The sequence below is a fragment of the Cyclopterus lumpus genome, chromosome 5, assembly GCF_009769545.1.
Source record: "Cyclopterus lumpus isolate fCycLum1 chromosome 5, fCycLum1.pri, whole genome shotgun sequence".
NCBI lineage: Eukaryota > Metazoa > Chordata > Actinopteri > Perciformes > Cyclopteridae > Cyclopterus > Cyclopterus lumpus.
The window spans coordinates 1,189,492-1,203,419 of record NC_046970.1 but is presented as its reverse complement, the minus strand read 5'-3'; the positions used below and the strand labels follow the sequence as shown (position 1 = coordinate 1,203,419).

The following is a 13,928-nucleotide window of genomic DNA, read 5'->3' as shown; positions in this document are numbered from 1 at the left end:
GTGTGTCGTCTCAGCTTGTGGTGGTCTGGTGCGCCACCTAGTGGAGTGCATGGCCCCAAACAGGCAACGTCTGTCCGTGAGGAGTGAAGACAAACCCCGATGCTGTGAATTGGGTGCACGTTCAGGCTAAAAGGCTCAATATGTGTTGCGCTATTACACATTTTTTTAATTAAAAAAAATATTTAAAAAAGGGATTTATAGTCATTGTTTACTGTGAGTATATACTTTTTATTATTTTATTTTTAGATCTTAATTCCCACAACATGGTTACCTTTTTTATGACACAAACTCCCCTCAGAGGGCTTTACAATCTGTACACATACGACATTCCTGACCTTTGACCTCACATCGGATCAGGAGAAACTCCACAAAAAAAAAACCTTCACGGGGAAAAAAGGTAAGAACCCTTCTGTAGAGCAACAGAGGAGGATCCCTCTCCCCGGATGGACAGAAGAATAGATGTCATGTGACCAGATGAACAGAGTTACATAAACACATTACATGAATATGACAGACATTATTAATAATGAGTAGGCATGAACCATGATCCAGATTTCCACAACCTATCTCTAAGGCTGAGCCCTACAGAGGAAACTCATCTCCTTACTCTATCTCTAAGGCTGAGTCCTAAGGAAGAAACTCATCTCCTTACCCTATCTCTAAGGCTGAGTCCTAAGGAGGAAACTCATCTCCTTACCCTATCTCTAAGGCTGAGTCCTAAGGAAGAAACTCATCTCCTTACCCTATCTCTAAGGCTGAGCCCTAAGGAGGAAACTCATCTCCTTACCCTATCTCTAAGGCTGAGTCCTAAGGAAGAAACTCATCTCCTTACCCTATCTCTAAGACTGAGCCCTAAGGAGGAAACTCATCTCCTTACCCTATCTCTAAGGCTGAGCCCTAAGGAGGAAACTCATCTCCTTACCCTATCTCTAAGGCTGAGCCCTACAGAGGAAACTCATCTCCTTACCCTATCTCTAAGGCTGAGTCCTAAGGAGGAAACTCATCTCCTTACCCTATCTCTAAGACTGAGTCCTAAGGAGGAAACTCATCTCCTTACCCTATCTCTAAGACTGAGTCCTAAGGAGGAAACTCATCTCCTTACTCTATCTCTAAGGCTGAGCCCTAAGGAGGAAACTCATCTCCTTACCCTATCTCTAAGGCTGAGCCCTACAGAGGAAACTCATCTCCTTATCCTATCTCTAAGGCTGAGTCCTAAGGAGGAAACTCATCTCCTTACCCTATCTCTAAGACTGAGTCCTAAGGAGGAAACTCATCTCCTTACCCTATCTCTAAGGCTGAGTCCTACAGAGGAAACGCATCTCCTTACCCTATCTCTAAGGCTGAGTCCTACAGAGGAAACTCATCTCCTTACCCTATCTCTAAGGCTGAGTCCTAAGGAGGAAACTCATCTCCTTACCCTATCTCTAAGGCTGAGCCCTAAGGAAGAAACTCATCTCCTTACCCTATCTCTAAGACTGAGCCCTAAGGAGGAAACTCATCTCCTTACTCTATCTCTAAGGCTGAGCCCTAAGGAGGAAACTCATCTCCTTACCCCATCTCTAAGGCTGAGCCCTAAGGAGGAAACTCATCTCCTTACCTTATCTCTAAGACTGAGCCCTAAGGAGGAAACTCATCTCCTTACCCCATCTCTAAGGCTGAGTCCTACAGAGGAAACTCATCTCCTTACCCTATCTCTAAGGCTGAGTCCTACAGAGGAAACTCATCTCCTTACCCTATCTCTAAGGCTGAGTCCTAAGGAGGAAACTCATCTCCTTACCCTATCTCTAAGGCTGAGCCCTAAGGAAGAAACTCATCTCCTTACTCTATCTCTAAGGCTGAGCCCTAAGGAGGAAACTCATCTCCTTACCCTATCTCTAAGACTGAGTCCTAAGGAGGAAACTCATCTCCTTACCCTATCTCTAAGACTGAGTCCTAAGGAGGAAACTCATCTCCTTACCCTATCTCTAAGGCTGAGCCCTAAGGAGGAAACTCATCTCCTTACTCTATCTCTAAGGCTGAGCCCTAAGGAGGAAACTCATCTCCTTACTCTATCTCTAAGGCTGAGCCCTAAGGAGGAAACTCATCTCCTTACTCTATCTCTAAGACTGAGTCCTAAGGAGGAAACTCATCTCCTTACCCTATCTCTAAGGCTGAGTCCTAATGAGGAAACTCATCTCCTTACCCTATCTCTAAGGCTGAGCCCTAAGGAGGAAACTCATCTCCTTACCCTATCTCTAAGGCTGAGCCCTACAGAGGAAACTCATCTCCTTACCCTATCTCTAAGGCTGAGCCCTAAAGAGGAAACTCATCTCCTTACCCTATCTCTAAGGCTGAGTCCTACAGAGGAAACTCATCTCCTTACTCTATCTCTAAGGCTGATCCCTAAGGAGGAAACTCATCTCCTTACCCTATCTCTAAGGCTGAGCCCTAAAGAGGAAACTCATCTCCTTACCCTATCTCTAAGGCTGAGCCCTAAGGAGGAAACTCATCTCCTTACCCTATCTCTAAGGCTGAGCCCTAAAGAGGAAACTCATCTCCTTACCCTATCTCTAAGGCTGAGCCCTACAGAAGAAACTCATCTCCTTACCCTATCTCTAAGGCTGATCCCTAAGGAGGAAACTCATCTCCTTACCCTATCTCTAAGGCTGAGCCCTACAGAAGAAACTCATCTCCTTACCCTATCTCTAAGGCTGAGCCCTAAGGAGGAAACTCATCTCCTTACCCTATCTCTAAGACTGAGCCCTAAGGAGGAAACTCATCTCCTTACCCTATCTCTAAGACTGAGTCCTAAGGAGGAAACTCATCTCCTTACCCTATCTCTAAGGCTGAGCTCTAAGGAGGAAACTCATCTCCTTACCCTATCTCTAAGACTAGTCTATATTCATGTTCATGTGGAAAGTTGTGAAGCAAAAATACCAATTTAGAATTAATTTTTATATTAATATAAGTGTCTGCTTTTGAATGAGATGTAAGATGATTCATACTTTGTGTGTTTGTTTTAGGAACTTTCGACAAAGACAGCCCAGGTTTCAGAAATTGTGTTTTAGCAAAACACAGAAACAATTTGGCATCTGACAATTCCAGCGGAGGAAATAATGTGCAAACCTGCTTCTGTCAAAAATGCATAAAACGTTGATTTAATTTTTATACTTCAACATTTGTGAATAAAGAATTTCTCACGTAAAAGCATTCATAAGGAACGGCCCTTCTGAGTAAAGGTCCCCTTTTCTCCACGCGGACCACTCGGACCCCCTGACGCTGGGCGGCGCTGTGACGGGGTTTGGACCAGTCGGACCCCCTGACGCTGGGCGGCGCTGTGACGGGGTTTGGACCACTCGGACCTCCTGACGCTGGGCGGCGCTGTGACGGGGTTTGGACCACTCGGACCTCCTGACGCTGGGCGGCGCTGTGACGGGGTTTGGACCACTCGGACCTCCTGACGCTGGGCGGCGCTGTGACGGGGTTTGGACCACTCGGACCCCCTGACGCTGGGCGGCGCTGTGACGGGGTTTGGACCACTCGGACCTCCTGACGCTGGGCGGCGCTGTGACGGGGTTTGGACCACTCGGACCTCCTGACGCTGGGCGGCGCTGTGACGGGGTTTGGACCACTCGGACCCCCTGACGCTGGGCGGCGCTGTGACGGGGTTTGGACCACTCGGACCTCCTGACGCTGGGCGGCGCTGTGACGGGGTTTGGACCACTCGGACCCCCTGACGCTGGGCGGCGCTGTGACGGGGTTTGGACCACTCGGACCCCCTGACGCTGGGCGGCGCTGTGACGGGGTTTGGACCACTCGGACCTCCTGACGCTGGGCGGCGCTGTGACGGGGTTTGGACCACTCGGAACTGCCGGTTGCCTAGTGAAGGAAAACTCTCAGCCGCCGGTTTCCGGTTTCCGAAGTCTCAACGTTGGCATGACGTCACGCGGCCGCCTCGTCCCGGCGTCTCGCGCCTCTTCCTGAAATGAACCAGTACCAGTTCATCAGGGTCGTTGGGAAAGGGAGCTACGGGGAGGTGGACTTAGTGAAGCACCGCGCGGACCGGAAGCAGGTGAGACTAGCACTCCATCTAGCACTCCTCCATCTAGCACTCCTCCATCTAGGACTCCTCCTTCTAGCACTCCTCCATCTAGGACTCCTCCATCTAGGACTCCTCCATCTAGCACTCCTCCATCTAGGACTCCTCCATCTAGCACTCCTCCATCTAGCACTCCTCCATCTAGGACTCCTCCATCTAGGACTCCTACATCAAGTACTCCTACATCATTTCATGTAGCTTTACTTTCATACACTGCTCCCCATAGACACAGCTACGGTTAAGATTGAAAGACGTACTTCAAGTACTTCTACATCGAGTTCTTTTATATGACGTACTTGTACATCAAGTACTTCTACAGCATGTACTACATCAAGTACTTCTACATTGAGTTCTTTTACATGACGTACTTGTACATCAAGTACTTCTACAGCATGTACTACATGACGTACTTCAAGTCCTTCTACATCGAGTTCTTTTATATGACGTACTTGTACATCAAGTACTTCTACAGCATGTACTACATCAAGTACTTCTACATTGAGTTCTTTTACATGACGTACTTGTACATCAAGTACTTCTACAGCATGTACTACATGACGTACTTCAAGTCCTTCTACATCGAGTTCTTGTACATCGAGTTCTTGTACATCAAGTACTTTTCCAGGATGTTTGGGATGTATAATGTGAACACGAGCTGGAAGGCACGACAACACAAAGTCACATGCTAGTGAAGCTCATGTTGTTGTTTACAGTTGACGCATGTTGTCAACTGACCCCGTGACCCCGAGAAGGGGTTGACCCCGTGACCCCGAGAAGGCGTTGACCCCATCCCCCATGGGGACCGTCGTCACCGTCCTGTGGAGGAGGTTTTGTAGTGTGGTCTGAAGATGTAAAGTACTTCATTATTTTAGCTAACTGCATGAATGTGTCGATGTGAGCTGTGGTTCTTCTCCTCGTGGGGACTTTAGATACTTTTGATACTGCCGCAGAGTCACTGGCCATCTTCCTTTTCTCCCAGTACGTTGTTAAAAAGCTGAACCTGACCACCTCCTCCAAGCGGGAGCGGCGTGCTGCCGAGCAGGAGGCGCAGCTGCTGTCGCGGCTGCGGCACCCCAACATCGTGACGTACAGGGAGTCGTGGGAAGGAGACGACTGCCAGCTGTACATCGTGATGGGCTTCTGCGAGGGCGGAGACCTTTATCATCGCCTCAAGCTGCAGAAGGGCGAGCTGCTACCCGAGAGGCAGGTGGTGGAGTGGTTTGTCCAGATCGCCATGGCCCTACAGGTACGGGTTGGGAGTCAAGGTCATGCAAGGGCACGCAGACGAAGGGCGCGGCAGCTGAAGTCATTTGCGATTTTGCTTCGCAGTACCTGCACGAGAGGAACATTCTCCACCGGGACCTCAAGACACAGAACATCTTCTTGACCAAGACCAACATCATCAAGGTCGGGGACCTCGGTATCGCTCGGGTCCTGGAGAACCAGAACGATATGGCCAGCACCCTCATCGGGACCCCGTACTACATGAGCCCGGAGCTCTTCTCCAATAAGCCCTACAACCACAAGGTACGGGGGGCTGTTGGCTCGCCATGTGACCCCTCGTGTGACCCCTCTTGTGACTGCTCATGTGACCCCTCATGTGACCCCTCTTGTGACTGCTCATGTGACCCCTCATGTGACCCCTCATGTGACCCCTCTTGTGACTGCTCATGTGACCCCTCATGTGACCCTTTACGTGACCCCTCATGTGACTGCTCATGTGACCCCTTACGTGACCCCTCATGTGACCCCTCATGTGACCCCTCGTGTGACTGGTCATGTGACCCCTTACGTGACCGCTCATGTGACCCCCCCTATGTGACCCCTTACGTGACCCCTCGTGTGACCGGTCATGTGACCCCTCGTGTGACCCCTCATGTGACCCCTCGTGTGACCCCTCATGTGACCCCTCGTGTGACCGCTCATGTGACTGCACTTGTGACCCCTCATGTGACCCCTCTTGTGACCCCTCATGTGACTGCTCTTGTGACCGCTCATGTGACTGCACTTGTGACCCCTCATGTGACCCCTCTTGTGACCCCTCATGTGACCCCTCATGTGACCCCTCGTGTGACTGGTCATGTGACCCCTTACGTGACCGCTCATGTGACCCCCCCTATGTGACCCCTTACGTGACCCCTCGTGTGACCGGTCATGTGACCCCTCGTGTGACCCCTCATGTGACCCCTCGTGTGACCCCTCATGTGACCCCTCGTGTGACCGCTCATGTGACTGCACTTGTGACCCCTCATGTGACCCCTCTTGTGACCCCTCATGTGACTGCTCTTGTGACCCCTCATGTGACTGCTCTTGTGACCCCTCGTGTGACCCCTTACGTGACCCCTCCTGTGACCCCTTACGTGACCCCTTGTGTGACCGCTCATGTGACCCCTCATGTGACCCTTTACGTGACCCCTCGTGTGACTGCTCATGTGACCCCTTACGTGACCCCTCATGTGACCCCTCGTGTGACTGCACTTGTGACCCCTCATGTGACCGCTCATGTGACTGCACTTGTGACCCCTCATGTGACCCCTCTTGTGACTGCTCTTGTGACCCCTCATGTGACCCCTCTTGTGACTGCTCTTGTGACCCCTCGTGTGACCCCTTACGTGACCCCTCAAGTGACCCCTTGTGTGACTGCTCATGTGACCCCTCATGTGACCCCTCATGTGACCCGTCTTGTGACCCCTCGTGTGACCCCTCGTGTGACCCCTCATGTGACCCCTTACGTGACCCCTCTTGTGACCCCTCACGTGACCCCTTACGTGACCCCTCGTGTGACCCCTCACGTGACCCCCCGTGTGACCCCTCATGTGACCCCTCACTTGACCCCTTACGTGACCCCTCGTGTGACCCCTCACGTGACCCCTCGTGTGACCCCTTACGTGACCCCTCATGTGACCCCTTACGTGACCCCTCGTGTGACCCCTCACGTGACCCCTCGTGTGACCCCTTACGTGACCCCTCGTGTGACCCCTCGTGTGACCCCTCACGTGACCCCTCACGTGACCCCTCGCGTGACCCCTCATGTGACCCCTCATGTGAACCCTCATGTGACCCCTCTTGTGACCCCTCTTGTGACCCCTTACGTGACCCCTCGTGTGACCCCTCATGTGACCCCCTCGTGTGACCCCCTCGTGTGACTCCTCACGTGACCCCTCACGTGACCCCTCTTGTGACCCCTTACGTGACCCCTCTTGTGACCCCTCTTGTGACCCCTTACGTGACCCCTTACGTGACCCCTCGTGTGACCCCTCGTGTGACCCCTCACGTGACCCCTTACGTGACCCCTCTTGTGACCCCTCGTGTGACCCCTTACGTGACCCCTCGTGTGACCCCTCATGTGACCCCTTACGTGACCCCTCACGTGACCCCTCATGTGACCCCTCTTGTGACCCCTTACGTGACCCCTCGTGTGACCCCTTACGTGACCCCTCGTGTGACCCCTTACGTGACCCCTCATGTGACCCCTCATGTGACCCCTCGTGTGACCCCTCACGTGACCCCTCGTGTGACCCCTTACGTGACCCCTCGTGTGACCCCTCACGTGACCCCTCACGTGACCCCTCGTGTGACCCCTCATGTGACCCCTCATGTGAACCCTCATGTGACCCCTCTTGTGACCCCTCTTGTGACCCCTTACGTGACCCCTCGTGTGACCCCTCATGTGACCCCCTCGTGTGACCCCCTCGTGTGACTCCTCACGTGACCCCTCACGTGACCCCTCACGTGACCCCTCTTGTGACCCCTTACGTGACCCCTCTTGTGACCCCTCTTGTGACCCCTTACGTGACCCCTTACGTGACCCCTCGTGTGACCCCTCGTGTGACCCCTCACGTGACCCCTTACGTGACCCCTCTTGTGACCCCTCGTGTGACCCCTTACGTGACCCCTCGTGTGACCCCTCATGTGACCCCTTACGTGACCCCTCACGTGACCCCTCATGTGACCCCTCTTGTGACCCCTTACGTGACCCCTCGTGTGACCCCTTACGTGACCCCTCGTGTGACCCCTCGTGTGACCCCTCTTGTGACCCCTCACGTGACCCCTCATGTGACCCCTCTTGTGACCCCTTACGTGACCCCTCGTGTGACCCCTTACGTGACCCCTCACGTGACCCCTCATGTGACCCCTTACGTGACCCCTCTTGTGACCCCTTACGTGACCCCTCGTGTGACCCCTCGTGTGACCCCTCATGTGACCCCCTCGTGTGACCCCTTACGTGACCCCTCATGTGACCCCTCTTGTGACCCCTTACGTGACCCCTCACGTGACCCCTCATGTGACCCCTCTTGTGACCCCTTACGTGACCCCTCACGTGACCCCTCATGTGACCCCTCGTGTGACCCCCTCGTGTGACCCCTTACGTGACCCCTCTTGTGACCCCTCGTGTGACCCCTTACGTGACCCCTCCTGTGACCCCTTACGTGACCCCTCGTGTGACCCCTCGTGTGACACCTCATGTGACCCCCTCGTGTGACCCCTTACGTGACCCCTCACATGACCCCTCATGTGACCCCTCTTGTGACCCCTTACGTGACCCCTCGTGTGACCCCTTACGTGACCCCTCACGTGACCCCTCATGTGACCCCTCATGTGACCCCTCTTGTGACCCCTCATGTGACCCCCTCGTGTGACCCCTTACGTGACCCCTCACGTGACCCCTCATGTGACCCCTCATGTGACCCCTCTTGTGACCTCTTACGTGACCCCTCGTGTGACCCCTTACGTGACCCCTCCTGTGACCCCTCACGTGACCCCTCCTAGTAAACGCCTTACCGATGGATGCTCTGTTTCTAGTCCGATGTGTGGGCCCTGGGCTGCTGCGTGTATGAAATGTCCACCCTGAAGCACGCCTTCAATGCCAAGGACATGAACTCACTGGTGTATCGCATCGTGGAAGGAAAGGTGGGTTTCGTCTTCCTACACACGTCTTATGACACGTTCTGTGAAAGTCAAGTTTGAGTGACAGCGTTTAATAATCGTTCCTCTTCTATACGGTGTGCTCTGGTTCTGGAACCTGATTCTAGGGATGTCGTTTACTTCACAATGACTTGTAACTTCTCTCTGGTTTCCTCCTCAGCTCCCACAGATGCCCAGTAGGTATGACCTCCAGTTGGGAGAGCTGATCCAGAGCATGCTGTGCAAGAGACCTGAAGACCGGCCCGACGTCAAGCTGATCCTCCGGCAGCCCTACATCAAGCGGCAGATCGCTCTGTTCCTCGAGGCCACGAAAGAGTAGGAAGCACCGACGGCTGTGATGTCTCCTGTTGTTTGTTCACAGCGGAAGTAGAATCTGTATCTTCTCCGATATGTTTATGTTGGATTTGGTTCTCACCAGAAAAACTGCCAAGTCAAGAAAGCAAGCTGGAGGAGGTGGAGGTGGAGGTGGAGGTGGAGGTGGAGGTGGAGGTGGAGGTGGAGCCATCAATGGACCGTCTGGGGTGTCCCATCGGCCTGAGCGAAGCCCCCAGCCGGAGCCCTTTGTCAGAGGGAGGCGGGTGAGTGACCGGAGACACTGACCACTCGACTCATGTGAATGATGTGTACATGATGTTTGAAACGTACGCCATGAGTTCTTCAATCTTGTAATAAACTAATAGTGACGCGCAGGTGTTTCCTGTAAAACTCCACCCTGCTAGTGTAGAAGCTGCTCTTCGTGTCTGAGTGCGTTTGAATGCTTTTTATTTATATGCCACGTGAACATACGGCCGGCATGGACAGTAAAGGGTGAAGATTCATGCTAACGATGAGCTAACACGATACCAAACCAACACAAAATGTATCTTGCAGCTTTATATTTATATTTATTACCTACATTCCCTCCTGAATAAGTTTAATTATTGATTATTTATGTTCAACATGTTTGTGTAGATACATTCAGGTAGTGAGATGTCATAGAGAGTCCCGTGGAGCCTGTTTACCCAAACAAGATGTCCTTCATCCTCAGAAAGAAGAGAAAGCTCCAGTCCAAACACCACCACCCCCCAGACCTCCAGCTGAGGCTCTGAGAGCCAGCACCACGTCCCTGGCAACGATCAGCAACGTTCATGTCCAGCTGCAGGAGGACGAGGACCTGACGGAGAAGCCCCACCCAATGGGTACTGAAGCTATGACTCACAGTGTGGACAAAGACAGCAAGGGGAGAGGGAAGCCAGACCCCCCTGGTCAGCCCCCTCTGAAGGCGGGATCAGGTGGAGCAGGTGAGAGGAGGGCCTCCAATGGCGTGTTAGACCTTCGTCCACAGGCCACGCCCAGCCCTGGGGACGCAGGTCCTGTCGGGGGGGAGAAACAGATGTCAGCTGTGGGAGATAACAATGATACCTGGGAGCTGCTGCAAGAGGCTGGCATGCAGAACCCCAAGCTGGACCCTCACATCCATGAGAGGAGACCTGCACACAGACCCAACAGAGACAATATGGAGCCAGTTGTGGAAGTGGACGGGAAAGGAGACACCGTTACCCTTCTCAAGGGCGCCCCGACACAACGCCGGACCTCAGGCGTCCAAGTAAGTGCTCCTCGTGACAGAGTCTCAGGGAGACATCTCGTCTACTTCTTCATCGTGGTCGTTCATGTCTTCTTAGGAACGCCTGGAATCTACGGAAAAGCTGTTGGAGCCGTTCCCTCCAACTCTGGTGAGCGTTGAAGTCACTGCAGCCAGAATAAAGACCCTCAGCCGGCGCTGCGACGCCCAGTGGCTCAAAGTGGAAACGTGTCATTGTGTCTGTTTAGGAGCCGGTTCGAGAGGAGTCTCCCATACCGGGTGGGCCGGGTCCGACCGGTGGGCCGGGTCCGGCCATTCAGCATCCAACTCCTCTGTCCTCCTCATCAGACCCGTCTCCCTCCCGGCAGCACCGAGGGAGGGGCGTCACACCACTCCATGGGGAGCAGAGCCGGGTAAAGACGATTGCATGAGCTCACGATGGGCACGTAAACTTCGGGTCTTGAAGTTGGGCTCTGAATTCAAATATGAAATAATGTGAAATATCACGGAGGCTCGTGGGATAACGGGACTTCTGCTTTTTGCTCTAACGAACCATCATATTGCATTTGTGAATGGACGCTCACAATTTAAGTTCAAGTCCAGATATGATTGTTGGAAATATGCTTTTCTTCCCGGTAGTCCAAGGCGACGGCTCCTCGGCCTTTACCTCCTCCTCCTGTTGAGAGCGTGGCCGGCAGGAGGAGGAGGGGCACGGAGGGCCAGAGAGCCGGTGGAGCCCCCCCCTCCTCCTCTGGGGGTGGGGTCCTGCAGGTGAGCTCCTCCTGCTGCTCACTGTATGAAGACCCTTTGTTGTATTTCTGAATAATCTGCCTGAAGCGCATAAGAAGCATTGTTTCAGTCAAAGCCTTTGAGGTCACAGTTTGGACAAAAAGATTGAAATATAGAATAAGTACCAAACATGTGAAAAGTTGTTTCTGTCCTGATTCTCGTTGTGTCGATGGTTTTGATTTATTGATCCAGGCTGAGATCAGCCTGTTAATCACAATATGGGTGCGTTGTATTTTCAGGACCGGCCTCTGTCTGCCAGAGAGAGAAGAAGACTGAGGCAGTCCGGGGAGGTCTCCAGCCAGCCAGGTAACAGACAGACAGACAGACAGACAGACAGACACAGAGACAGACAGACAGACAGACAGAGACACAGAGACAGACAGACAGACAGACAGAGACACAGAGACAGACAGACAGACAGACAGACAGACAGAGAGACAGACAGAGACACAGAGACAGACAGACACAGAGACAGACAGACAGACAGACAGACCCAGAGACAGACAGACAGACAAAGACACAGACAGACAGACAGAGACAGACAGACAGACCCAGAGACAGACAGACAGACAGACAGACACAGAGACAGTCAGTCAGTCAGTCAGTGTGCACATTTTAAGTCTTTACATGATTCCAGATCTCAGAGTGTAGTTTACTTGTTAGTTCTTTCCACAGTTGTTGGTGTTATGAGAAGGGCCTCCTATGACGTCTCCTCCACCAAAGATCAGCACCACAGCGCTCCAGGTATCAGGTCTGCCTCAGACTGCATCACTGGGACCAGGTCTACCTCAGACTGCATCACTGGGACCAGGTCTACCTCAGACTGCATCACTGGGACCAGGTCTGCCTCAGACTGCATCACTGGGACCAGCTGTCAGGTACTCACTGAGTACACAAAGGAAACTGCCAAAACCAAACCAAAGGCTGAATGTGATTTAAAACGGAGGTCTGTGTCTCGACCGCAGGATAAGTTGCCGGGGCAACGGTCCGATGAAGACGAGTGCAGCTCGTCCACAAGTTCCACAGAACGTTCGGAGGGAGACTGCAGGGAAAGGTGAGCGAGGACCAGAGGACATGACAGCATCAGGCTCACCATGCGGATTCAGTGTTTAGCTCTGGGAAGTCCACATTGACACATTGGCTTTTCACATTGCTTGAGAAAGATTTGATGTGTAATCATGATTCATGCAGGAAGGCTGAATCCAGCGACATGCAGGACTTAGTCCACATGATGACCCGGACTCTGGGAATGGAGACCGGAGACGGTGTGAGTGAGGCGGACGGCGCGTTTGGCTCTACGGCGTTACCAGAGTTCAAACTGAACAGGAAGTACAGAGACACTCTGGTGCTTCACGGGAAGGCTCGAGAGGAAGTGGAGGACTTGTCCCTCGGGGAAATACCAATCGGTGAGAGACTTAACTCTGTTAGGATCATTCTGCGACTCTTTTGTGTTTAACCAGCTCTTCCCCCCCGAAAGGCTCCACGTCTGGTCCGGCCAAGATCCGGAGAGCCATAGAGCACTTGAGGACAGACGTGGTGAAGGGTCTGGGGGTCAAGCTGCTGGACCGGGTCCTGGAAATCATGGAGGTGGAGGACGACGCCAAACGAGAAGTATGCTTTAAAAGCAGCGGATCACATGTGGTGTCACTGAACAGGTTAATACGCTGTGCACTTCTATCCCAGGAAGAGTAACCCAAGCCAGACAGCTGTGGTACTCAGGAACTGAGTTAATGTTCTGACACCCTCAGATGAATGGACTTTAGGATCTAATGGAATGATATTCTTATATAACTGAGAATAGATGAACTGGCTGATGCACAATATGATTAATTGAACTGTGAAGTTGGTGTAGAACTCCATTAATTCATAAATGATCCTATTTCTGGCTGCAGCTTTGCCTCCGTGACCAGATGGGAGCCGAGAAGTACCGAGCGTACGCCGTGATGGTGAGGCAGCTGAAGTTCTTTGAGGACATTGCCACCAATGTTTCGTGAACGTTGTTTATGTACACATACACATTGTTGTGAAGAGGTAAACATCTTAAAAATCTCTGATGGGAAACTTTGTCTTTGGGAGAAATTTGACAGTTTAAGTAGAAACAGTCAATATTGTTCATGAAAAATAATGAGTTTCCTTCCGTGCCTCAACCACAACACAATCGTATGTAAATGACTGTAAAGTTGTTTTTCTCATTCTTCAAACAGAATGTTATTATTCCTGTAATCTTCAGGATTTCTATGCAATGATGTTAAAGCACTCCTTAACTTTCTACTTTTTTTCGTGGATACTTGCAATTATTTATAAGGCAAGCTATAATTTCAATAACTGGTTTAGATGTATCTCTGAAGATCTAGATCACTTATTCGGCTGTATTGTATTTGATTATACACAATGTGATATAGATGTATTGTAGATATTGAAATATTTTCTATTAAATCTTGTTTTCTTTAGTTTACACTATTTTCCATAATGTTAAAGACCACAATCAAATAGTTTCATTGAGAGCAACAAAAAAGGGAATGCACTAAATAAAAAAACAGCTTTTTTGTACTCCAATAAATAAATAAAAATTCT

The 13,928-nt window shown here is 51.7% G+C and overlaps 1 protein-coding gene across 1 annotated transcript; it reads left to right on the top strand.

Annotated features, from left to right (window-relative positions):
- The first annotated feature begins 3,857 nt into the window (after nt 1-3,857).
- On the top strand, nt 3,858-13,919 carry nek4 (NIMA-related kinase 4). Its single transcript, XM_034532679.1, has 16 exons — nt 3,858-4,051; nt 5,058-5,324; nt 5,408-5,605; nt 8,882-8,989; nt 9,165-9,319; nt 9,423-9,582; nt 10,032-10,589; nt 10,666-10,716; nt 10,814-10,978; nt 11,205-11,336; nt 11,594-11,660; nt 12,030-12,232; nt 12,320-12,408; nt 12,546-12,760; nt 12,832-12,965; nt 13,247-13,919. Exons 1-16 carry the CDS (start codon nt 3,965-3,967, stop codon nt 13,346-13,348), a joined length of 2,691 nt encoding a protein of 896 aa, XP_034388570.1. The 5' UTR covers nt 3,858-3,964; the 3' UTR covers nt 13,349-13,919.
- Nucleotides 13,920-13,928: the final 9 nt, after the last annotated feature.